At 48.9% G+C, this 24,899-nt stretch overlaps 2 protein-coding genes across 2 annotated transcripts in view; one reads left to right on the plus strand and one right to left on the minus strand.

Moving 5' to 3' along the window:
* Nucleotides 1–17,685, minus strand: part of LOC117060312 — a 62,488-nt gene extending 44,803 nt beyond the window's left edge. Inside the window, exon 1 of the mRNA XM_033172530.1 lies at nucleotides 17,383–17,685. Coding sequence (XP_033028421.1) covers nucleotides 17,383–17,685 — 303 coding nt within the window. The remainder of the gene's footprint in view (nucleotides 1–17,382) is intronic.
* Nucleotides 17,572–24,899, plus strand: part of NID2 (nidogen 2) — a 58,442-nt gene continuing 51,114 nt past the window's right edge. The window contains exons 1-2 of the mRNA XM_033164456.1: nucleotides 17,572–17,909; nucleotides 21,291–21,596. Of these exons, the coding sequence (XP_033020347.1) occupies nucleotides 17,703–17,909; nucleotides 21,291–21,596 (513 nt within the window). The 5' untranslated portion in view covers nucleotides 17,572–17,702. The remainder of the gene's footprint in view (nucleotides 17,910–21,290; nucleotides 21,597–24,899) is intronic.

A 24,899-nucleotide genomic window follows, 5' to 3' on the forward strand; every position in this document is an offset into this window, starting at 1 on the left:
GTCGCTTCGAGAACAGTGTCCAACCATCTCATCCCCTTCTCCTTGTGCCCTCCATCTTTCCCAACATCAGGGTCTTTTCTAGGGAGTCTTCTCTTCTCATGAGGTGGCCAAAGTAGTTGGTCTCTAAGGTGCTACTGGAAGGATTTTTTTTTTAATTTTTTTTTTTTGTTGTGATATCCCTGGTACAGAACTCAACAAAAATGTACAGTGGGACCTTGGTTTATGAACTTAATCCGTTCCGGAATCTGTTCTTAAACCAAAGCGTTCTTAAACCAAGGCGTGCTTTCCCATAGCAGCGGGGGACTCAATTGACAAATGGAACACACTCAACAGGAAGCAAAACATGTTCTTATTCCAAGGCAAAGTTCACAAACCAAAACACCTACTTCCGGGTTTGCAGCGTTCTTAATCCAAGTTGTTCATAAACTAAGCTGTTCTTAAACCAAGGTACCACTGTATTAGGAAAGCCTGATTGGAAATGGTTGGAAATTTGCAACCCCAAATCAATTTTGCCATTACCTTTCATTCTTTACTGTTGCATCGCATAGAATCACAGAAGCTTAGAGTTGGAAGGAACCCCGAGGGTCATCTAGTCCAACCCCCTGAAATGCCGGAATCTCAGCTAAAGCATCCAGGACAGATGGCCACCCAAACTCTGCTTAAAAACCTCCAAGGAAGGAGGGTCCACCACTTCTTGTGGGAGTCTGTTCAACTGTCAAACAGCTCTTACTGTCAGAAAAGTTTTTCCGAATGTATAGTCGGAATCTCCTTTCTTGCAACTTGAAGCCATTGGTTCGAATCCTACCCTCCAGAGCAGAAGAAAACAAGTACTGTATGCTCCCTCCTCCGTGTAACAGTCCTTAAGATATTTGAAAATGGCTATTATATCTCCTCTCACTCCTCTTTTCCAGGCTAAACATCCCCAGCTCCTTCAAGCACACCTCGTAAGGCTTGGTTTCCAGATCATCTTGGTTGCCCTCCTCTGCACACCTTTAAGAACATCCTTCTTTAATTGTGGTGCCCAGAATTGGACACAGTATTCTAAGTCTTGTCTGACCGAGGCAGAATAGAGAGGGACTATGACTTCCCTGGGACGCGGGTGGCGCTGTGGGTTAAACCACTGAGCCTAGGGCTTGCCGATCAGAAGGCCGGCGATTCGAATCCCCGCAGCAGGGTGAGCTCCCATTACTCCCATTACTCGGTCCCTGCTCCTGCCCACCTAGCAGTTCGAAAGCATGTCAAAGTGCAAGTAGATAAATAGGTACCGCTCTGGCGGGAAGGTACATGGCATTTCCATGGGCTGCTCTGGTTCGCCAGAAGTGGCCTAGTCATGCTGGCCACATGACCCGGAAGCTGTACGCCGGCTCCCTCAGCCAGTAAAGTGAGATGAGTGTCACAACCCCAGAGTCGGACACGACTGGACCTAATGGTCAGGGGTCCCTTTACCCTTTACCTTTATGACTTCCCTTGATCTGGACTCTGTACTTCTGTTGATGCAGCCTAGAATAGCATTAGCTTTTTTTGCTGCTGCATCACACCATCGACTCATATTCAGCTTGTGGTCCACCAAGACCCCTAGATTCTTTTACCTTTTGCACATATACTCCTAATAAGACAGATGTCCCCCATCCTATATTTGTGCATCTGGTTCTTCCTGGCTAGGGACAGAACCTGACGTTTGTCCCTATTGAAATTCATTTTGTTAGCTTGGGCCCAGTTCTGCAATCTGTTTAAGGCATCATTTTGAATCCTGATTCTGTTTTCTGCGACATTAGCTACCTCTCTCAGTTTGGTGTCATCTGCAGATTTGATGAGCGACCCCTCAATTCCTCCATCCAGGTCTTTTATAATGACTTTGTACCAGCTCCTCTGCAAGAATATTACGGCGGAATTTGTCAAAAGCCTTACCAAAATCAAGATACACTATGTCCATAGTATTCCCCTGATCCACCAAGTTTGTACACCATACCCACAGATGGATGGTGGTCCAAAATCTAGTTTTCCATGCCTATCATAGAGGGAAAACATAACTGGGAATCTGCCATGAAATAGTTACCACTTTGCTCAGAAAAGGGGGTGGGTGGGCTCCATTCGTTGATCCAGATCAGGATTCCAGAATGCTCAGGCGTAAGCATAAATTAATCCACTACAGAATCATAGAATCCTAGAGTTGGAAGAGACCCCAAGGGCCATCCAGTCCAACCCCCTGCCAAGCAGGAAACACCATCAAAGCATTCCTGACAGATGGCTGTCAAGCCTCTGCTTAAAGACCTCCAAAGAAGGAGACTCCACCACACTCCTTGGCAGCAAATCCCACTGCAGAACAGCTCTCACTGTCAGGAAGTTCTTCCTAATGTTTAGGTGGAATCTTCTTTCTTGTAATGTGAATCCATTGCTCCGTGTCCGCTTCTCTGGAGCAGCAGAAAACAACCTTTCTCCCTCCTCTATATGATATCCTTTGATATATTTGAACATGGCTATCATATCACCCCTTAACCTTCTCTTCTCCAGGCTAATCATACCCAGCTCCCTAAGCCGTTCCTCATAAGGCATCGTTTCCAGGCCTTTGACCATTTTGGTTACCCTCCTCTGGACACGTTCCAGCTTGTCAGTATCCTTCTTGAACTGTGGTGCCCAGAATGTACTGAGCATTCTAGTAGACAGAACACCATCTAAATGTAACTGTGGGAAGGAAATAAAAATTTTCAAGAAGGGAAAGAAGATTCTGACTAAATATCAGGAAGAATTTTCTGACAGTAAGAGCTGTTCGACAGTGGAACGGATTTCCTCTGGAGGTTGTGGACTCTCCTTCCTTGGAGGTTTTAAAGCAGAGTTTGAAAGGTCGTCTGTCGTGGATGCTTTAGCAGAGATTCGTGTATTGCAAGGGTTGGACTAGATGACCCATGGGGTACCTTCCAACTCTATTATTCTATTACTCTAGACAAGTGTGGTAGACTCGTAATCTGGTGAACCGGGTTCGCGTCTCCGCTCCTCCACATGCAGCTCCTGGGTGACCTTGGGCTAGTCACACTTCTCTGAAGTCTCTCAGCCCCACTCACCTCACAGAGGGTTTGTTGTGGGGGAGGAAGGGAAAGGAGAATGTGAACCGCTTTGAGACTCCTTCGGGTAGTGAAAAGCGGGATATCAAATCCAAACTCTTCTTCTTTTTCTTCTTCTCTTCATGTAGTTCCAGCCCATGTTCTGATTTCTAAGACTCTCAGGCTTCTGAATAAATATGTATTCTGAAATAAATATGTATTTATTTCAAAAAATGTGTACACCACTCGATTGCAGAAAAAGCCTCAAAGAGGTTTACAAAAAAGATAAAGCAATCAAATTATCACTAATTTTTTTTTACAGCAATAAATAAAAACATGCAAAAAATTGATACAATAGAGACTGAAAGAAATTAAAAGTCACACCAACTTTCGGAAACTGGTGTTTACAGCTTCTTTGTGGCACTAGAGGGCGAAATTGCCACTGCAGAATCTCTGCTTTTCTGGCAGAGCACAGGAAAGGGGACTGCAAAATTCCTATTTAGGAGTGGAGGAGGGTGGAATTTTTCCGCAGTCGTTACCACTGAGAAGACACTGGAGCAAAGCAGAAATGAGAATGCTAAGATGAGCGTCCGGGGCAACATTTCAGATATTATTGTTGTTACAGTAATTATTTCTTAATGTCAGATGACTCCTGCTGAATCACATCAAGGCCTCGTGGCAACCAGGATAATTATTTCCTATATTGGCAAACCAAATGCCCCAGTGGGACTCCTGCAAGTGGGATCAGAGCACAGCAGATCTCTTTCCCTGCTTGTGGTTCCCAGCAACGGGCGGGATGACTTCATTTATGAATCACTTCCTTTTTATATATATAACAAATTATTGATTTCCCAAAAATAACAAAACAAACAAACAAAAACAGGAAAAAGAAAAATATCATAAACAGATTAAACCATTATTATTATTTTTGTCGACTTCCCTCCACTCCCCCTCTTGGTTCCATTATAATATACTTGTTTATGCATGTCCATAAAACCTTACATACATAACAGTCCAATTTTAAAACCTTCATCTTATTACAAGTGACTTTTAGAAGTTTGTTGTTGTTCAGTCGTTCAGTCGTGTCTGACTCTTCGTGACCCCATGGACCAGAGCACGCCAGGCACTCCTGTCTTCCACTGCCTCTCGCAGTTTGGTCAGACTCATGTTGGTAGCTGTGAGAACACTGTCCCACCACCTCGTCCTCTGTCGTCCCCTTCTCCTTGTGCCCTCCATCTTTCCCAACATCAGGGTCTTTTCCAGGGAGTCTTCTCTTCTCATGAGGTGGCCAAAGTACTGGAGCCTCAGCTTCAGGATATGTCCTTCCAGTGAGCACTCATGGCTGATTTCCTTAAGAATGGAGAGGTTTGATCTTTTTGCAGTCCATGTAAAAGTCTGTGTACTGTACACAAAGCTTAAGAAATATGCACCGAACAATTGTACATTTTTGTAATTTTGTAATAGTTCAGTAATTTATTTTGCCAATCGTCTTCATTATCTTCTTGTTTACCGTATTTTTCGCTCCATAAGACGCACTTTTTTCCTCCTAAAAAGTAAGGGGAAATATCTGTGCGTCTTATGGAGCGAATGGTGGTCCCTGGAGCTGAATTGCCCAGGGGCCAAAAGAGGATCATGCTTTTTATTTTACAAAGAGAAAAGGGGGTGTTGAAAGGACCCCGCTCAGCAGCTGATCAGCAAGAGATCAGGAGAGAGATAAGAGTCCCGGCTCCCTTTCAGCCCTGCCCTCTTGCCCAGGCCTCCGTTGTTGAATGTGCTGCAGAGGGAGGTTGTTTGTTTCCCCAGCGACATGTGGCTGGCTGATTAGATTATCTGTCTGGAAACTGTAGAAAAGGCTCCCTTTCCTTTAGAAGCTGCAGAAATGTGAGTTGAACCCCATAAAAACGGGGCTTTTCCTCTTTGCTTTTCCCCCTTTGCAAAAGGAGCTTTGCTTTCCCCTCCTTTGCAAAAGGAGCTTTGCTTTTCCCCCTTTGCAAAAAAAGCTGCAAAACTTTTAGCTGATCCTCAAAAAAAACAGGGCTTTTAGAGGAGGAAAACCAGAATTTTTTCCCCCTGGGTTTACTCCTCTAAAAACGAGGTGCACTCTATGGTCCGGTGCACCCTATGGAGCGAAAAATACGGTATATTCTTTGGTCAAGGCTTCTTCCTTCTTCCATAGGGGCTGGCTGGCCTTGGCCTGGCATCCAGTCTCGCATATCGGAACAGAGTCTTTCGTTCAAACAATCCATCAAGTCCTGTACATCTCAGTATCATAACATTTATGAATCGCTTCTTAAGCAGGATGACCAAGCCGTTTCGCAGCGCCCATTCAGAACGCCTATAAAACGGTTGGGTCTAAACAAGTTAAAAACAGTTGCGTACATTTTAAAAAAAACCCTTTCAAATCCGGGACAGATATTGAGTGGGATGCAAATCCCTAATTAGAAGCTGAGCTGCTCCGAGGCACTGCTAAATCGGCAGAAAAATGTGAAGAATGGTCCTGACCCCTGACTCATTCATGATGGGCCAAAAGGGCTGGGTAAAATATGAGACCAGATGCAAATGGGTCCTTCTCTTCCTTCTCCAGAGCTGCTTGTTCTAAGAGCAAGAATGAACGAGGATTGCGTGTTTAGACCTTTTAACGACCCTCGAAATAAATTCACACGTGACTCAAATATTTGGTTTGGTTTTTGGCAGAATTTAGGCCACTGCTTTATTGATTACAATCAAGTGAGTGGTTGCATAGGCTCTGGTTCGACTAGCTCCCTGCACCCTTGCAGGCAGCGCTGACCCAGAGCTCTATCCTAGGTCAGCCAAGGGTGAACACCAGGGACAGCTGAAAGTGGGAGTGCCAGTCAGCCACCCTGACTTGGACATGGGCGCAGCTCCTCTCAGGGTTGACCAAACCATTGAGTCCCTGGATTCCTTTACCGGAATACCCTTCACATGGGGATGGCCAGACCCTTCTGCCACCCCATCACCTGAACCAGAGCCTATCCGCAACCTTTCAAGTTGTGATGATTTGCTACACGGCAGGCCATACCCAAGTGACAACAGCCAATCAGCCAAGTGGGGAAAATTCCTGCCGTGCTCCTGTCCCAACGACAGGTGACACACGATGGCATAGCAAGGTCGCAAGCCCTAAATATAGGGAGAGGTGGGCGGGTGTTCCGATGCACTAGCCCCAAGAGGAAGCTCAGGAGCACGTGCATGGGCTTAAATAGGTCCCTCGATGTCCTTTCATTGCGTCCCCTTGGCCCGATTGTTCCCAGCATCGAGGGACCCACCAATAGGGTGTTGTGGCTATCCAAATGATCCCCACCCACAACACAGGGTCTGGTTGCCAGGTCACACCACAACACATGCCCTCTGTGAGGGAGTACCTGATTTTAGAGGAGAGGGATTTACACACAGCATATAAAAATAACACATATTTCCAAACATGAACCTTCAAACAACCTCTTTAACAGGTGAGCACTCACCTGCACATGCATGATGCTTGCCTGAAATGATTACACCATCCTCTCTTTATTCCGGTATTGTAATTTTTTTAATAATTAAATTTCAAAAACTTAACTTCAAATCAAATTCAGTCGTGCCTCGGAAGTCGAACGGAATCTGTTCCGAAAGTCTGCTTGACTTCCAAAATGTTCGGAAACCAAAGTGCAGCTTCCGATTGGCTGCAGGAAGCTCCAGCAGCCAGTCAGAAGCTGCGGCAGACGGTCGGGTTCCAAAGAGCGTTTGCAAACAATCACTTCTGGGTTTGCGGCATTCGGGAACCAAAACGTCCAAGTACCAAGGCATTCAGGATCCAAGGTACGACTTTAATTACATTGTTTCGTAAGTTAACTTCCCAGCCGCACCTCCACAGTGTTTTTGTTCAAACCCGTTTCTGCTGCGTTAGATATCAAAAATGTTCACACCATTCTGAAGTTCGGAGTGAATGTGGCTTAACTTTTCTAGTTGGACTGAAGCGGGAAGAGTGACGAAAAATGACGTCAAACATCAGCATTTGTCCAGAGACTCCAGGTTGGATATTGTCTAATCTCCCTGGAAACGAAGTAGGATGAAGGCTCAATTCAAAGATTGCCTTGTTGTTGTTGTTGTTGTTCAGTCGTGTCCAACTCTTCATGAACCCATGGACCAGAGCACGCCAGGCACGCCTGTTTTCCACTGCCTCCCGCAGTTCGGTCAGACTCATGTTAGTAGCTTCGAGAACACTGTCCAACCATCTCATCCTCTGTCGTCCCCTTCTCCTTGTGCCCTCCATCTTTCCCAACATCAGGGTCTTTTCCAGGGAGTCTTCTCTTCTCATGAGGTGGCCAAAGTATTGGAGCCTCAGCTTCAGGATCTGTCCTTCCAGTGAGCACTCGGGGCTGGTTTCCTTCAGAATGGAGAGGTTTGATCTTCTTGCAGTCCATGGGACTCTCAAGAGTCTCCTCCAGCACCATAATTCAAAAGAATCAATTCTTCGCCAGTCAGCCTTCTTTATGGTCCAGTTCTCACTTCCATACATCACTCACTGGATGTGCCCAAAAGTTTAGCACTTCCTCCCCTTGCTGCTGCTTCATTTCCTCCTCCCTGATGATTTTCTTTTTTTTAAAAAAATTAAAGACCCTGAAAGGCATTTAATTGTTTTCTTATTCACATTTGCACGCAGGGTGTAGCTGTTGCACAGCCAGCGACATCTGCTTTGCATTGTTCCCTACTCCGCTCCCCTGTTGTTTAGGAATATGTGTTATACCCAAAGAGAAACCCTAAGAATATTGGATTCCATTGGACAACATCTCATGCTGCCAAAACAGGAAGCGTCCCCGCTTGACATGGGGATATGAGGCTCTTGCAAAATGATGCCACTTCACTTGCCTTTTCGACAAGTCAGGGGGCCACTAGGATTAGGGGGGAACGTGAGAAATCTCAGGGGCACATCTGCAGGGGACTAGGGCTGGGCAGTACCTGGTTTTCAACATCGCGATATACCACCAGTTATATATCACAATATACCAATATATCACGATGCCTGAAATAAGCATGGAGCCAGGGCCGTCTCGTCCTAGGGGCTGGGTGGCGCGGTGCACCAGGGCGCCAGGCCCCCCAGGGGCGCCCCCGTGAGCCCGCCGGCATACCAGGCGCTCCCTCCCCAACCCGTGCCCGCCCCCATGGGCGGGTGGGAGGGCGGGCACTTGTGCGCCGGCTGGCGAGCTGCAAGCCGGCTGCCCTCCGGAGCCCCAGCTGGAGCGCTGGGAAGGGCGCGCAAAGCCCTGCGCCGCTCCAGCGCCACGCCCCTCATCCCCCGCTCGCCCACCTCCCTCCCGCGCTGGCCACCCCTCGGGGGATGAGGGGCGTGGCGCTGGAGCGGCGCGGGGCTTTGCGCGCCCTTCACAGCGCTCCAGCTGGGGCTCCGGAGGGCGGCCGGCTTGCAGCGCCACACCCCTCATCTCCCACTCGCCCACCACCCCTCCCGAGGGGCGGCCAGCGCGGGAGGGAGGTGGGCGGAGAGGCGGCCCAGCGGGGGTGGCGAGGGATCGTCGCGCCAGGGCGGCCGATCCCTTTAAGACGGCCCTGCATGGAGCTGTGCAGATGCATTGTCTGGCTTTACAGTTTTCCTTGCGTTGTGATTTTAGTATAGCACACACATCATGATTCGGGATGTATTTCCAGGTCAAGGAGGGACGCGGGTGGCGCTGTGGTCTAAACCACTGAGCCTCTTGGACTTGCCGATCGGAAGGTCGGCGGTTCGAATCCCCACGACCGACGGAGTGAGCTCCTGTTTCTCTGTCCCAGCTCCTGCCAACCTAGCAGTTCCAAAGCACACCAGCGCAAGTAGATAAATAGGTACCACTGCGGCAGGAAGGTAAACGGCGTTTCTGTGCGCTCTGGTTTCCGTCACGGTGTCCCGTTGCGCCAGAAGCGGTTTAGTCCTGCTGTCCACATGACCCGGAAAGCTGTCTGTGGACAAACGCCGGCTCCCTTGGCCTGAAAAGCGAGATGAGCGCCGCAACCCCATAGTCGCCTTTGACTGGACTTAACCGTCCAGGGGTCCTTTACCTTTACCTATTTCCTTTACCTTACCTATTTCCAGTTCAAAAATTATGAAACTGATGCCATGCTATGGACTTCAAACCAGTTTGCAATGATATATCAATTTATTGCTATTTCTACAGGAGGCCAGTAGAGAACTTCAGGTAGAAGTCTTCCCCCGGATTCTGCTCACTGACATAAGATCGTAAGAAGAGATTGCTGGATTGGGCCAATTGCCCATCTAGTCCAGCATCCTGTTCTTTCATGAAGACTGGATGAAGCCACAGCCAGGAATACAGAGATGATGATGATGATGATGATGATGAATAATATCACACCCTCCCCAGCCATAACCGGGCTCAGGGTGGCTAACATCAAAATATAGATACATTAAAACATAAAGTTGACTGAAATACAGCTTAAAATCAGATTAAAGTCAAATAAGATAAGGACATTGGATCGAGCAGTTGTTGCTGTAGGTCCACGCACAATGAGAGCCCCTTTCACCAACTCTAATTTTGTACAAAACCCTGGTCATGGATCCCCTCCACCATGTCTGTTTTGGACCTAAACTAGAGGGAGAGGAGTAACTCCCTCCCACTCACAGATTCTCCAAGTGTCCCTATGTTCCAGGGACAGTCCTGGATGTACAGTTTGATCCTGGAATGTCTTGCTTTTCCTTGTTGTTGTTGTTTAGTCGTGTGGCCATGATCTTAGTTTTTTTGGATGTTGAGCTTCAGACCATATTTTGCTCTCTCCTCTTTCACCCTCATTAAAAGGTTCTTTAATTCCTCCTCACTTTCTGCCATCAAGGTTGTGTCGCTTTTCCTTAGGACGTCCCTACTTTCATTGGAGAAACGATGGAGGATATGCACTCATTCTTCTGAAATGGCATCTTTGGGATTGTGAGCTTGGTCCCCATCCATGGCCAAAAAGGGAGCTGAAATTAGAAGTAGGGTGTTCTTAGGAGAGGGAAGGATTTGTCCCTACACTGAAAACAAGTAATGGAACACCCCCCCTTAAAAAAATCTGCTTCTCCTTTTCTATTCTGTTTGTCCTTGTCCACAAAGCTTGGCTCAATTAACAGGAAAACGCGTCCGCGTTGCTCTGACGGGGGCAGTTCATTCTCCGTTTCATTTTCACAGACACGGGATCTGATAAAGCGTTCCAGATCCTTCCACTAAAAGGGGTGTGTGTGCTTTTTGGTTCCTCTTGCTCCAGCCCCGAGGACAACAACGAAGAGAGCTAATTATGGGAGACGACAAAAATTCCATGGCCCCCCCCCCGCAATTCTCATGTAACAGCTGCAGCCACAACAGCATGGTAAATGTGTGGGATGGTGGAGAGGGATCCGATCCAAAAGCAGGCAGAATCGGTGCTGGGTTGTGGCTCGAGGAGAGCTTTCTTTGACAGACAACGGCTAGGTTCTCGCGCACAAAAGGAGGGTGGGGAGGGCCTGGAAATCATAGTCATTTGCAGGAGCAGGAAAATAAGCCGCCACAAATGGAGAATTTCCAGTTGTGCTGCTCATAGCTGCTCACATTTGACTCCCCCTCCCTCCTCACAATTAAGAACTGGGGACCAGTTTGTCGGTGAGATTGCCTTTCCGTGTATATCAGGGGTAGGCAACCTAAGGCCCGGGGGCTGGATGCAGCCCAATCGCCTTCTCAATCCGGCTTGTGGACAGTCCGGCAATCAGCGTGTTTTTAAATGAGTAGAATGTGTGCTTTTATTTAAAATGCATATCTGGGTTATTTGTGGGGCATAGGAATTTGTTCATTATTTTTTAAAAAATACAGGTGAAACTCGAAAGATTAGAATATCGTGGAAAAGTCCATTTATGTAAGTAATTGTTTTCATTAGCTACTGGATTTTAATATATGAGATAGACTCGTGACACACAAAGCGAGATATGTCAAGCCTTTGTTTGTTATAATTGTGATGATTATGGCATACAGCTGATGAAAACCCCAAAGTTGAGATTGTGAATTTGGGGTTCTCATCAGCTGTACGCCATAATCACCACAATTATAACAAATAAAGTCTGGATGCATCTCGCTTTGCATGTCATGAGTCTATCTCATACATTAGTTTCACCTTTTAAGTTGAATTACTGAAAGAAATGAACCTTTCCACGATATTCTAATTTTTCAAGTTTCACCTGTAGGTTGGGAGAGGAGAGAGAGTTGGTTCTGGGTAGAAACATCCACTCCGAGGAATATATCACACGCTGGAGAAAGGAGTTTCTGAGCTTAGTGTGAAGGGCAGTGTGTGGTGTCCTGCAAGGATAACAGGCCAGGAATTAACTGGGAGGCGCAGGCTGAGCCAGCAGAAGTAGAAGCTGGAAAGATACAGTCTACTTACCGTATTTTTCACTCCACAAGACACACTTTTTTCCTCCTAAAAATTAAGGGGAAATATCTGTGCATCTTATGGAGCGAATGGTGGTCCCTGGAGCCGAATTGCCCAGGGGCCAAAAGCAGATAGTGCTTTTTATTTTACAAAGACAAAAAGGGGTGTTGAAAGGACCCCGCTCAGCAGCTGATCAGCAAGAGATCGGGAGAGAGATAAGAGTCCCCGGCTCCCTTTCAGCCCCGCCCTCCATTGTTGAATGTGCTGCAGAGGGAGGTTGTTTGTTTCCCCAGCGACATGGGACTGGCTGATTAGATTATCTGTCTGGAAACTGTAAAAAGGGCTCCCTTCCCTTCAGAAGCTGCAGAAATGTGAGTTGAACCCCATAAAAAATGGGGCTTTTCCTCTGCTTTTCCCCCTTTGCAAAAGGAGCTTTGCTTTTCTCCCTTTGCAAAAAAGCTGCAAAACTTTTAGCTGATCCTCAAAAAAACCCCAGGGCTTTTAGAGGAGGAAAACCAGAAAAAAAATATTTCTGGGTTTCCTCCTCTAAAAACGAGGTGCGCCCTATTGTCCGTTGCGCCCTATGGAGCGAAAAATACAGGGTCTTGTTCCAATCAGGAGGGGAGAGATTCTTCTATGAAAAGAGAAGACTCCCAAACCAGTTAAGAGGGATGTGGAGATCCCTAGAGTCTGTTACTTGGAGTACCCCAGGAGTAGGGTTGTCAAAGGGGTGTGTAACTGACCAGTGGCGTAGCAAGGGGGGCCGTTGGGGGTGGACCGCCCCGGGTGCCACTCTGGGAGGGGTAACAAGAGGACCCCTGCCTCCCCCCAGGTGTACAGTTCCTTACGAGCTGCCACTCGCGAGTGGCACCCCGTACGGACTGTGCATGTGTGGCATTCCGTACGGAGCGCGCACGTGGGGGGGTGCCACACATGCGCAGTCCGTACGGGGTGCCAAAAAAAATTCCGCACCGGGTACAATCTGGGCTCGCTACGCCACTGTAACTGACAGGAAGTACCACCTTGTCTAAGGACCAAAGTATGAAGCGGCAACAGCTGTGCAACAACTGAGAAAGAACTGAAGAGAAATAACATAATCTGAATTATCCTATGTTTTACCCACTTTGTGTCGCTCAGCGGCGCCAGGGGGAAAAGTGCCGTTCTGTCGTCGCACCCCCCTGCCCCCAAAATATCCATGCGCTTGGAGGAGGGGAAGAATGAATCTGCTTCTGCTCAAGGCTGGCTTTGCGGCCTTTGCTTATTCCCGAAGAATTACGAGGACGCTGGGAAGATAAACAAGGGGAGAAATGGTCTTTGGCGCAGCCGGACGACTGAGCAGCTGTAAGGACCGCATTTATAAGCCAAGAGATTACTAAAGCGGAGAGGAGAACAGGAGGGACACACACACACACCCATGCAAACATGTCTTCTGTGCTTCCTCTCTCTGCTCCTGATCATTTCCCGCCATCTCGTGCAAGGCCTTCCAAGACCCTTCGCCTTTGAAACCCCCAAAGATTTCTGCAGCCAGACGAGGAGGAAGCCTCCTCGCCACTCGGGGCGGCGAACGGAGGCACCCCCCTGGGGGCGGGCCATCGTGGCGTTGCGTTGTGATGTCACAACGCGACATCAGGACGGAGTGTGCACGCGCGAAATGTCGCACGTGCGCACTCCGCCGTTGGCCCCCACCGCCGCTTCTGCAGTGACGTTGCAAGCCCGCCGAGTGAAAAGGTGGCTTGTGGGGAGCTGCTGATCGCGCGTGGCAGCACCACAAGTCGCCTTTTCACTCGGCGGGCTTGCAATGTTGCTGTGGAAGCGGCAGCGCCGGCCAACACAGAGTGCGCATGCACTCCGTCTGGGCCAGTGCTGCTGCTTCCACAGCAGCTCCAGCAGCAGGGGTGGGGCAGCCCCATAGCGGCGCCGGTGGGCGGGCTGCGGCTTGCTCGAGGCCTACCGGCGGGGTGGGGTGGGGCCGGCCCAAGTGTCACCCCCCTCCCCTGGAACCTGGGGTGGCCCGCCCCCCCTTGCGACGCCGCTGTCTGCAGCTTCCTCCTTCCTTCAGCCTGGTGATGATGGCTGGTGGTCAAAAGGCACACAGTGACGCTTCTGGGGTGGCAGCACCAGCAAAACCGGCCAGGAATTCATGGCCATTCCTTGCCTCTCCTCCTCCCCAGCTGACGTCACCGCAGATCAGGGACCGATAGTCTTGGGCATTGTGGAGCGGGCAACATATTTGCAGGGTGAGCAGGACGGCCTGCAGCCTGGACGCTGTCACAACAGGGATAAGGACTCAGCACTGAGAGAGTCTCAGTTCTCCTGTTTACGGACAGCAATGGCAAAACAACTCTGGTGTCAGCTCCACTGAGGTTCTGAAGCTCCCTGATTTCCTGAGCATATGAGATCCCAAGTTTGAGGGGATCTCCGGGGCCCCTGGATGTGGGCTTACTTTGGCCACGATTGTGCCATACATTTAAAGTACTGTGATGCCACTCTAAACATCTCATGGCTTGCCCCAAAGAATCCTGGGAGCTGTAGTTTCAGACCCTTCAAGTGTACCTGTTTTCTAGGGACATTCCCAGATTTACAGAAGCCATCCTGGTTTCTGATTTGATCCCGGACTGTCCCCCTTTTCCTTAGGACGTCCCTATTTACAGCGGAAAACAGTTGGAGGGGACACCTGTATTTTCATTGGAGAAATGTTGGAGGAGGAGGAAGAAGAAGAAGAAGAAGAAGAAGAAGAAGAAGAAGAAGAAGAAGAAGAAGAAGAAGAGTTTGGATTTGATATCCCGCTTTTCACTACCCAAAGGAGTCTCAAAGCGGCTCACATTTTCCTTTCCCTTCCTCCCCGACAACAAACACTCTGTGAGGTGAGTGGGGCTGAGAGACTTCAGAGAAGTGTGACTAGCCCAAGGTCACCCAGCAGCTGCATGTGGAGGAGAGGAGACGCGAACCCAGTTCCCCAGATTATGAGTCCACCGCTCTTAACCGTAGTGGCTCTCATTATTACTGGTGGGTAATAATAATAATAGTTTTATTATTTATATGCTGCCCACCAGACTGAGAAGGATACTGTCCAGAGGAGGGCAACCAAAATGGTCAAAGGCCTGGAGACGATGCCTTATGAGGAACGGCTTAGGGAGCTGGGTATGTTTAGCTTGGAGAAGAGAAGGTTAAGGGGTGATATGATAGCCATGTTCAAATATATCAAAGGATGTCATCTAGAGGAGGGAGAAAGGTTGTTTTCTGCTGCTCCAGAGAAGCGGACACGGGGCAATGGATTCAAACTACAAGAAAGAAGATTCCACCTAAACATGAGGAAGAACTTCCTGACAGTGAGAGCTGTCCGACAGTGGGATTTGCTGCCAAGGAGTGTGGTGGAGTCTCCTTCTTTGGAGGTCTTGAAGCAGAGGCTTGACAGCCATCTGTCAGGAATGCTTTGATGGTGTTTCCTGCTAGGCAGGGGGTTGGACTGGATGGCCCTTGGGGTCTCTTCCAACTCTAGGATTCTAGGATTCTATGACTGGAGTTGGAAATGGTTCTGGAAAGGGTCACAAAAGTGATCAAAGGGATGGAGTGACTCTTCTATGAGGAAGATTCAGGACAGAAAAATATATAAAAGTACAGAGTTAAACTATGAAACTCCCTCTTCCAAGAGGCAGTGATGGTCACAGACTGGATGGCTTTAGGTAAATTCATGGAGGAGAGGGCTGTTGATGGCCCCTAGTTTTGCCATGATGGCTGCGCTCTGCCTCCACAGAATTGTAGAATTGGAAGGGATGCAAGAATTTCAGCTCAAGCATCCATGACAGATGGCCATCGAACCTCTGCTTGAAAACCTCCCAGGAAGGAGAGTCCACAACCTTCTGGGGGAGACCATTCCGCTCTCTAACAGCTTTTACTGTCAGAAAGCTTTTCCGTATCATGTTTAGTTGGAATCTCCTTTCTTGAAGCCATGGGTTCGAGTCCTACCCTCCAGAGCAGGAGAAAACAAGCCGGTTTCCTCTTCCATGTGACAGCCCTTGTGATATTGGAAGATGGCTATCCTATCTCCCTTCAGTTTCCTCCTGCACCAGGCAACCAGAAACGTCACAGCTATTTCCCCCCATAAAGCCTCTTTCTTCTGTGTACATTATGAAGCTGGAAAGATTGTGTCAGCCCCCCCCCCTCAGTCTGCCTCTGGCTTTTCAACAGTTGTTGATCACAGCTTATTACATCAGGTTGTGGGTGGTAGCTCAGGGGTGGTGGTGGAGATAATCTCTCGACAGCTACTTTCAATGTTCCAGCCCCAACCAACTTCTTTTACCATACCCCTTCAGCTTCCAATATTTGACCATGTACCACGCACCCTTTCTTGAAAGTAAACAGACAGTAATAAAGAGCAGTACCTCTGAGCATATACAGAGTGCATTCCTTCATCTCCGAGCAATTAAGAGCCTGCTTTGACCCACAAAGGCCTCTGCTATTGTACCACCAACCTTACTGTATGCTTGTGAAACACGTATAAACGCCATCTCAAACTCCTCGAAAGATTCCATCAATGGTGTCTCCGAAAATTTTTACACATCACTTGGGAAGATTAACTTCTGCTTCCTTTGACACAACAACATTCAACCTTTCTGTAAGCAATTCAGAAATAAATGCTCAATAAACAGTTCCTCCGGAAGCACCCCGTTAGATCGAAACCTTTAAGTCAGTGGTTCTAATGCAAAGCTCAGTGGCAAGGGAAAGGTACTCTGTATATGCTCTTTTTCTTTATAATTTTCTTTATAATTTCATATCAGTTGCTTTAAAGAAGGTCCATGGGTGGGAGGCAAAGTAAACTAAAGGAATATGACAAAAGGTGGGAGAGCGAAGCTAAAGTGCCATCTGATATTCCAAGATAAACTGCTCCTGACTTTGGACGTTCCATTGAAATACTGTGGGCTTGTTTACAGAATGTGCTCCTCACTTCACACTGCCCTCCTCACAAGATTTCTTCAAAAGGAAGCAAATTAAGTCATGCCTGGGGAAGCGCATGCAGATTTTTGCAAACTGCAGAGTTTGTAGCCTACTGAGTGCAAGACTGCAGTTTTCTTTGATATGGATTTCAGCTTTTTCTCATTTTTTTTTTAATTTAGTAAAATGCAGGCCTGTGTCTCTCCCCTCTGCCTGTGCCTCTGGCCTTTGCACCCTAAAAGAATTAATTAAAACACTGCACTAAAGTTAAAGGAAGAGGAAATGTTCCATTTCTCCCCAGGGCATTGCAAATGCATGTCAAATGACTGAACAACGGTTCCTTTTCTTCTTCTTTTTGAAATTATAAAAGGATGTTCTTTGTGTCACTGGGAAACAGCTGGGAATAGTCTGGGGTTTCAGCTGGAAATGGACGCAGGAGCACGTCAAGGAACATATTATAAGTGGCAGAAAAAACACTCAAAGGAGAGGTGACACAAAAGCGTTGCACAGCTGGGAACAAAGGCACTGTCTTATAGACCAAGGCAGTCTATGGGTTCATCCAGCTCAATATTGTCTACTCTGACCGGCAGCTGCTCTCCAGGGTTTCAGGCAGGGGCTATTACCAGTTTCACCAGGAGATGCCAAAGATTAAATGCGGTGCCATCTGTATGCCAAGCAGATGTCCCGTCATTGAGCTATGACCCTTCATATAAAGGGGGCGGGTGGCAGTAGGTAGGGTGCCTGAGAGGGATATAGTTTGGGCAAAGAAGTGGCCCGATCCAGAGTCATGCCGTTGGTCCATCTTCCTCAGTACTTTATCTACACAGACAACATTGCCAGTGAGCTTAAGGTGGAACCACAGGAGGGGACAAAGTGCCGGGGTACCACTTGTGGGTTTCCCCTCGGGGCGTCTACTTGGCCCCTGTGCGAAGAGGATACCGGACCAGATGGACCATGGCCTTCTGGTCCACTGCGCCCCTCTCTGCGCGACGTGCCTGCGCCCAAGCAGCGGGATCCAGCTGTTCCGATGCGCGCCGGGTACCGAGGCAGCATCCCCGACGGGGCGGGCAGCCGGCGGCGCTGCAGCAGCTGCGCCCGCCGAGCCTCTAACGAACTCCAGATGTTGCCGTCGGGGGGGGGTTACTGGGTCCAGGAGGGCTTGATTGGCCGCTGCCCGGGCTCCTGGCAGCCAATGAAGAGGCGGGAGAGGCGCCTCCGGCCCCGCCCTGCCCTGGGCCAGCGCCGGGACTCGAGGGGGCGGCCGTGGGCTTCGCGCCTCCCGCTCCGGAGCTGCGCCCGCCCCGCCCGCTTCCCCTTCCTCCTCCTCCTCCCGGAGCAAGTCCATTGCGAGGGCCAAGCAGCATGCTGGGGGAAGCCGCGCTGCCCGGGCTCTTCCTCCTCCTCCTGCGGCTGCCGGGCTGGGGGGCTGCCCTGCCCCGAGCGCAGCTCTTCCCTTTCGGGCCCCCGCGCGGCGACCGGCAGCTGCCCGACGGCGACGACGAGACCTCGGCTCCCGTTCAGCTGCCCAGCCCGCTGCTCTACTACGAGACCCAGTTCAGCCAGGTCTATGTAAGTCCGACGCCCCATAGAGAGAGAGAGAGAGAGATCGGGGGACTTGGGGGAGAGGAGCAAGGCATTCGTCTAGGGCAGCCTTCGCCAAGCGGGTGCCCCGCAGGTGTTGTTGGACGGGACGGGGATGGATCCGCCCTGCAGATGTTGGGCGGGGCTGATGGGGTGTTGTGCCCTCCAGATGTTGGATGGGGCTGTATCCTCCAGATTTTGGTGGGCAGGGCGTTTGGGTGTTGTCTGTGCCCTCCAGATGTTGGGGGCTGACGGGGCTTTCACGTGCCCTCCAGATGTGCTGTGGGGGGGCGCAGCTGATGGGAGTTGTCATCCATCAACATCTGGAGGGCACCAGCTTGGCAAAGGCTGGTGTCAGGCTCCTGTTTGGAGGATGGTACCAGCCCCAGAGAGATGCCAAGAGCTCACCCCCCCCCATGGCACCACCACTCTGCTGAGCCAGTCCAGAGCTGTGCCAGACAGGCAGGGAGAGGGAGGGGTCTTTGGCTGGGCATCTGTTTGCCCAGGACATTCCTGGGCACTCAATAAGAACTCTGTGTGTCCCTTTCCGAATATCTTTTTCCAACCCGGCGCTCCGTCCCCTCGACACACGCTGCTGAATCTCTGTCGCCAAATCCTCTCGAGAGTGACTACAGCGAACTACACATCCATTTGGCTGGATGGCCTTTGGCCTTTGCAGACCGAGACACTCCCCCAATGCAGTTGGGGGGTATCCAATGCTAGCCCTGCTCAGAGTAGCTGCATTGAAACAGACAGACATAACAAACTTGGGTAAATTCATTTTGATGCTCCGCTCCAAGTACAACCCTGTGTAAATGTGGGGTGGTTGTGTTGCTGTGGTGACCCCACTTTGGTTCGGGCTGTGAGCTGGCAGCTGGTCCCGATCCACCGATCGAAGGCTAACGGTCAAATTCTGCCGTGAGCTTCCTCTCTCCACATCTACTTATTTGAAAAATAGGGGGGGGGGATGCAAACGAAAACCTGCTAGATTTTAATAACTAAAAGGAAATAAAGTCAACAGCTTTTCATTTGCAGATGGGTTTTCTTAACCTTGATAGTGAGTTGGTGCTGTTTCCATTTTATGGATGAGAAACTGAGGCTGAAACTGCCCACAGCCGCCTGTGGCAGAAGCAGATACACAGTTTCCTTGTGAGTAAGGTCGTTATTGTTGAGCTTGGAAGTTCCCAGGCTCCATTCTTATCCACAGTTGTAAACTCACCAGGCAGTCTTAAGCAAACCTCCACTTTCCTAGCTGCCTCCCACTTAATATGGGGAATTCTCCTTGCAGGGTTGTTTTAAGGATTCCTGCAGAATGCTCTGGTTATTTCAATGTGCTGCTTGCAAGTGAAGTTTTTAAGCACTATACAGACGTATTGTTTTATTTCTGTACCTACCCCTCCTCCCACCTGGGAGCTCAAGGCAGTTTATCGTGCAGTAAAATCTCTGTTGCAAGATATTTCACAATTGCATTTAAAACTGCAATCTAACATTTGCAACTGTTGGGTCCCTGGGATACTAAATTCCCGAAGGCTCAGTTGAATAAAATAAGCCCATAACGGGTGCATAAAAGGGAGTAATGAGGAGGCCAGCAGCATTTCCCAAGGGAAGGAGCTCAGAATCTGGGAGCAGGGCCATCTCGTCCATTGAGGCTGGTGGCGCGGCGTGCCAGGGCGCAATGGCCTGGAGGGCGCCTCCGCCCTCCAGCCCTGCTGGCAGCGCCCGCCAGCAGCGCCCGCCGGCTGCCCAGCGGAGCAAGGGAGCTGACTGGCCACGCCACGCCCTCCGGCTGCCCAGCGGAGCGTGGGAGCGCAAGCCGGCCATCCTCGCCTCCCGTCCCGGAAGCACTGGAAGGGCGCGCAGAGCCCCGCGCCACTCCAGCGCCAAGCCCCTCATCCCCCGCTCGCCCACCCCCCTCCCGAGGGGCGGGAAGCGCGGGAGGGAGGTGGCGGAGAGGCGGCACGGCGCCGGAGGGATCGCCGCGCCACGGCGGCTGATCTCTTTAAGACGGCCCTGTCTGGGAGTCACCACTGAGAAGGCTGTCCCACCCCAAACTTTCCCCAGTGGTGACACCAACTGATCTCATTCCACAGGCCAGTCAGTATTTATATCCCTGATTATCTCTCCAGCAAATGGGACCTAAATCTTTCTTACATTTGTCCATCCAGAATAAGCAATTAGATGCCTGTGATTCACTCAATGCATAAATTTGCCCAATCCTCTTTTAAAGCGATCTAGGTCGGGGGCCATCACTGCCTCATGTGGGAGGGAGTTCCAGGGTTTAACTCTGTGCTGTGTAAAGACTATCTTTTCTCCATCCCAAATCTTCCAACATTCATTGGGGGTCCACAAGTTATCTTGTTACGAGAAAGGGAAGCTTTTCTTTCTCCATTCTCTCCATGCCATGCATAAGTTTATAATATTCTATCATATTGCTCCTTACTTGCTTTTTCTTTAAACGAAAAAGTCCTAAATGCTGCAACCATTCCTCAAAGGGGAGTTGCTCTATCCCTTCCATCATTTTGGTTGCCATTTTCTGAACCTTTTCCAACTCTACCATATCTTTTCGAGGTGAGGAAACCAGAACTGTACAAACAGAGATGGAAGGAAGGAAAAGTTCCCACCAGAGAGGAATGGCAGATCAAACTGATGGACTATGTGGAGATGGAGAAAATGACTGGGAAAATCAGAAACAAGGAAGAACAGAATTCCAATAAAGAATTGGGGGGGGGGATTTATAACTTACCTTGGAGACAACTGCAAACAGTTGAGCTCCTTAGCGGGTTTTAAATAACACTTACAATGTAACAAGATCTAGGAGTACATGGGATATTTTTTTAAAAATTGGAGTGACTTAAAATATGCAGCGGAAAAGGATTAGTGATGGAACCCATGGAGGGGTGTGGGAAAGTCCAGAGATTCGATTGGAATTTGTTTATCTTTTTATGATTTATGATGTAACTTTTAATTTGTAAAAGTAAAGAAAATTTTATGACGAGAACTGTACAAACCATTAGAGCCAGTGTGGGGTAGTGGTTAAGAGCGGTAGACTTGTAATCTGGTGAACTGGGTTCGATTCCCCGCTCCTCCCCATGCAGCTGCTGGGTGACCTTGGGCTAGTCACACTTCTCTGAAGTCTCTCAGCCCCACTCACCCCACAGAGTGTTTGTTGTGGGGGAGGAAGGGAAAGGAGAATGTTAGCCACTTTGAGACTCCTTCGGGTAGGGATAAAGCGGGATATCAAATCCAAACTCTTCTTCTTCTTCTTCTTCTTCTTCTTCTTCTTCTTCTTCTTCTTCTTCTTCTTCTTCTTCCACTGCGTTTGCTATTTGATCACATTATCCATTCTTCTTTGACCTGGCTCCCTGACAGGTTGGGACCAACGGGATCATTTCCACCCAGGACTTCCCCAGAGAGACCCAGTATGTGGACGACGATTTCCCCACGGACTTCCCCGCGGTTGCTCCTTTCCTGTCGGACATCGACACCAGCGGCGGGAGGGGCAAAATCTATTACCGCCTGGACGACTCCAGGGAGGTGACGGATCGGGCCGCCCAGCTAATCCAGGCTGGATTCCCCAGCGCGGCCGGTTTTGCCCCACGCCACACCTTCATCGCTACCTGGGAGAATGTGGGGGCCTACGAAGAAGTCAGCCGGAACTCGGAGCCTTCCAAACAGGTGAGGTGATGGTTTGTGACGTCTGCATTTCTGGCGGTTTCTGCTTGGGATGCTCCCGTCATTGGCCAAGCTGTTGAGATCCTACAGGGCATTTGATACAATAGAGAGGGAAGAGACAGTCTCAAGATGTTTAGTCGTTTAGTCGTGTCCGGCTCTTCGTGACCCCATGGACCAGAGCACGCCAGGCACTCCTGTCTTCCACTGCCTCCCGCAGTTTGGTCAGACTCATGTCAGTCACTTTGAGAACACTGTCCAGCCATCTCGTCCTCTGTCGTCCCCTTCTCCTTGTGCCCTCCATCTTTCCCTACATCAGGGTCGAAATTTTCCAGGGAGTCTTCTCTTCTCATGAGGTGGCCAAAGTCTTGGAGCCTCAGCTTCAGGATCTGCCCTTCCAGTGAGCACTCAGGGCCGATTTCCTTGAGAATGGATAGGTTTGATCTTCTTGCAGTCCATGGGACTCTCAAGAGTCTCCTCCATCACCATAATTCAAAAGCATCAATTCTTCAGCGATCAGTCTTCTTTATGGTCCAGCTCTCACTTCCATATATCACTACTGGGCAAACCATAGCTTGAACTAGGCAGCTGCCTAGGAAAAGGCAAAGACTTTCCGTTTTGGGAAAGTCTGACTGCTTTTGTTTTGTTAACCGTTTTAACCTCAGCGTTGTTTTTTTGGGTGGGGGGGATATGTCTCTGTGAATGATTCATCCCTGTGTCTGTTGGGAATGAAGGGCATGTTTCAGACTTTCCGCCATGCATGGAAATGAGGGCCCCGATGGCATTCCTGTAACGAGGTAGGTCTGCATACATCTATTTTTAAATTGACTCGCCCACATTTAAAAACAACACGAAAGGGCTGTAACTCAGTGTTGGTGCCTCTGGTTTGCATGCAGAAAGTCCTGTTGTGGTTGTTATTTAGGCTCAAGGCAGCTCACACAAATTAAATTGACACAGACGCTTAAAACATTTACAGTCGCCCCTTGGTTCTCAGACGTAATCCGTTCCGGAAGTCCATTCGACTCCCGAAACAGTTCGAAAACCAAGGCGCGGCTTCCGATTGGCTGCAGGAGCTTCCTGCACTCAAGCGGAAGCCGTTTCGCATGTTCGGCTTCCGAAATACGTTCGAAAACGTTCCGGGTTTTCGGCGTTCGGGAGCCAAAACGAATAGAATTAAAGCCATTAATGTTAATTAGAAAAAATGATGAGATGGATTTTAAATTAGAGTTAAAGTTAAAAAAATCTGGAATTATGTGATAATTTGGAAATCAGTAAAGGGGGGGGGAATGAGGAAGTCACTGTAAGAGTAATGATGGGAATTTAACTAACTGGCCTAGGAAGAGGGTCAGCTCCACGCTATGATTTGGAAAATATGTGGTTAAATGTGAAATGATTTTTGTTACCTCTGTGAGAGGGGTTTTTTGTATTTGTTGCTCCCCTCGGTGGGAGAGGGGGGGGGAGTTTGGAGTGTTTAACCATGTATTGTATGGTATTGTTTTTAATTGGTTTTTTAAAATTGGAAAATCCTATAAATTCTTAATAATAAAAAAGCCACACACACACACACACACACACACGTGTGTTAAAATACTGGTTCAGTCCCTATCGCCACCAGGTTTTGGCTGTGAATGTCCCTTGCCAGATACCCTGGAGCTGCCAGTCAGTGCGGGTGACACTGAGGTACATGGCAAGTGGTCTGGCTCAGCATAAGGCAGCTTCCCGTGTCACATAACCCTGGCGTGCTGTTGTGTTTTTTAAAATGCCAGGGAACATGCTAAAGTGGAGGTAGCCAATGTGAGCTCCCTCCCCCCCCAGATGGGTGCTGGGTGTCAGGATTGTTCCACTTCAGGGCCCCCCCCCCCCAGATCCTCAGAGCTCCAGGCTGTCTCTTCCTGTCAAAGACCACGGGGTGGGACATAGAATCATAGAGTTGGGAGGGACCCCAAGGGTCATCTAGTCCAACCCCCTGCAATGCAGAAATCTCAGCTCGAGCATCCATGACAGAAGGCCATCCATGCTCTACTTAAAAACCTCCAAGGAAGGAGAATCTACAATCTCCTGAGGAAGATCGTTCCACTGGCGTAGGCTGCCAGAGATTCTGCGTTGAGATTTGGGTCTCAGCCGCGCTCTTGAATTGAGGAAACCAGATTTTCCCTGGCAGAATTTTCCCTCTGCCTCTCTTTGAGCAAATGTTGGGTGCTCAGAGTCCATTGAGGGTGGCTTAGGAACAAGCAAGTCAAGCTGACCTCTGCCCTTGCCCTTTGACGCTTGACCCCACCGGAACACTGTTATCTGTCAGCTTTCCCATTTAACTGTGGGCTTAATCCTGCGTGTTTAGCTGGAAACCTCCGGGAAGAATCCAACTTTGCGCTGAGGCCACCGTTCTGTCATTTCCGTTTGCCGGATGAAACAACCCCCCTATCTCCTCTGCGTGCCATTCCGGGGTTTCTCACAACACACACACAACCCGAGCCAATTTTGGGGAAGGGGGGGAACCCCATTGTGCATGCCGACGTCTTTGTGCAACAAGACTCGTTTGTTGTACACTGCGCTCAGTTTGTTCATTTGCTTAAGGGAAGAATCCACAGGGAATGCTCTCCTCCGGGAACTCTGCTGGAATGAATGTGGGAAAAGCGAGGGGCAAGATTCCCAACAGATCATGTCCTTTGGAACTCCTTGCCTCTTGATATCAGGCAGGCGTCTTCACTGTACTCTTTTCGGCGACTGCGAGAAACATTTTTGTTCAGACGAGCCCATTCAGATGCTTAGAAAGTTTGTGTGAGTGCTACTCCGTTTTAGTTTGTAAACTTTTGTATGTTTAGAAACTTGGCGTGAGTTTTAATCTGCTTTCAGTCTCTTGTCATCTTAGCTTCCCGCAAGTCTTAAATTATTGCTGTTAGTTTTCCTGGGTGATCATTTTATTGCTTTATCTTTTTCGTCAACCTCTCTGAGTGTTTGTTTTAAAATAATAATAATAATAATAATAATAATAATAATAATAATAATAATTTATTTGTACCCCAGCCACTCTGGGCGGCTTCCACCAAACATTAAAATACATTTAAAATATCACAGTTTAAAAACTTCCCTAAATAGGGCTGCCTTCAGGTATTTTCTGAATGTCAGGTAGTTGTTTATTCCCTTCCCTTTTTTAATTGAGATTTCCCCATAATACAGTAACATTGCAGCTCTTAAAGATATAGAACAAAAACAGAAGAAGGAAAGAAAGGAACCATAGAAATAAGGAGAGGAAAGAGAGAGTAAGAGAAAACAAAGAAAGCGAAATAAAGGAAACATTAGCAAGAAATG

The sequence above is a fragment of the Lacerta agilis genome, chromosome 1 (assembly GCF_009819535.1).
Source record: "Lacerta agilis isolate rLacAgi1 chromosome 1, rLacAgi1.pri, whole genome shotgun sequence".
NCBI classification, from domain to species: Eukaryota; Metazoa; Chordata; class Lepidosauria; order Squamata; family Lacertidae; genus Lacerta; species Lacerta agilis.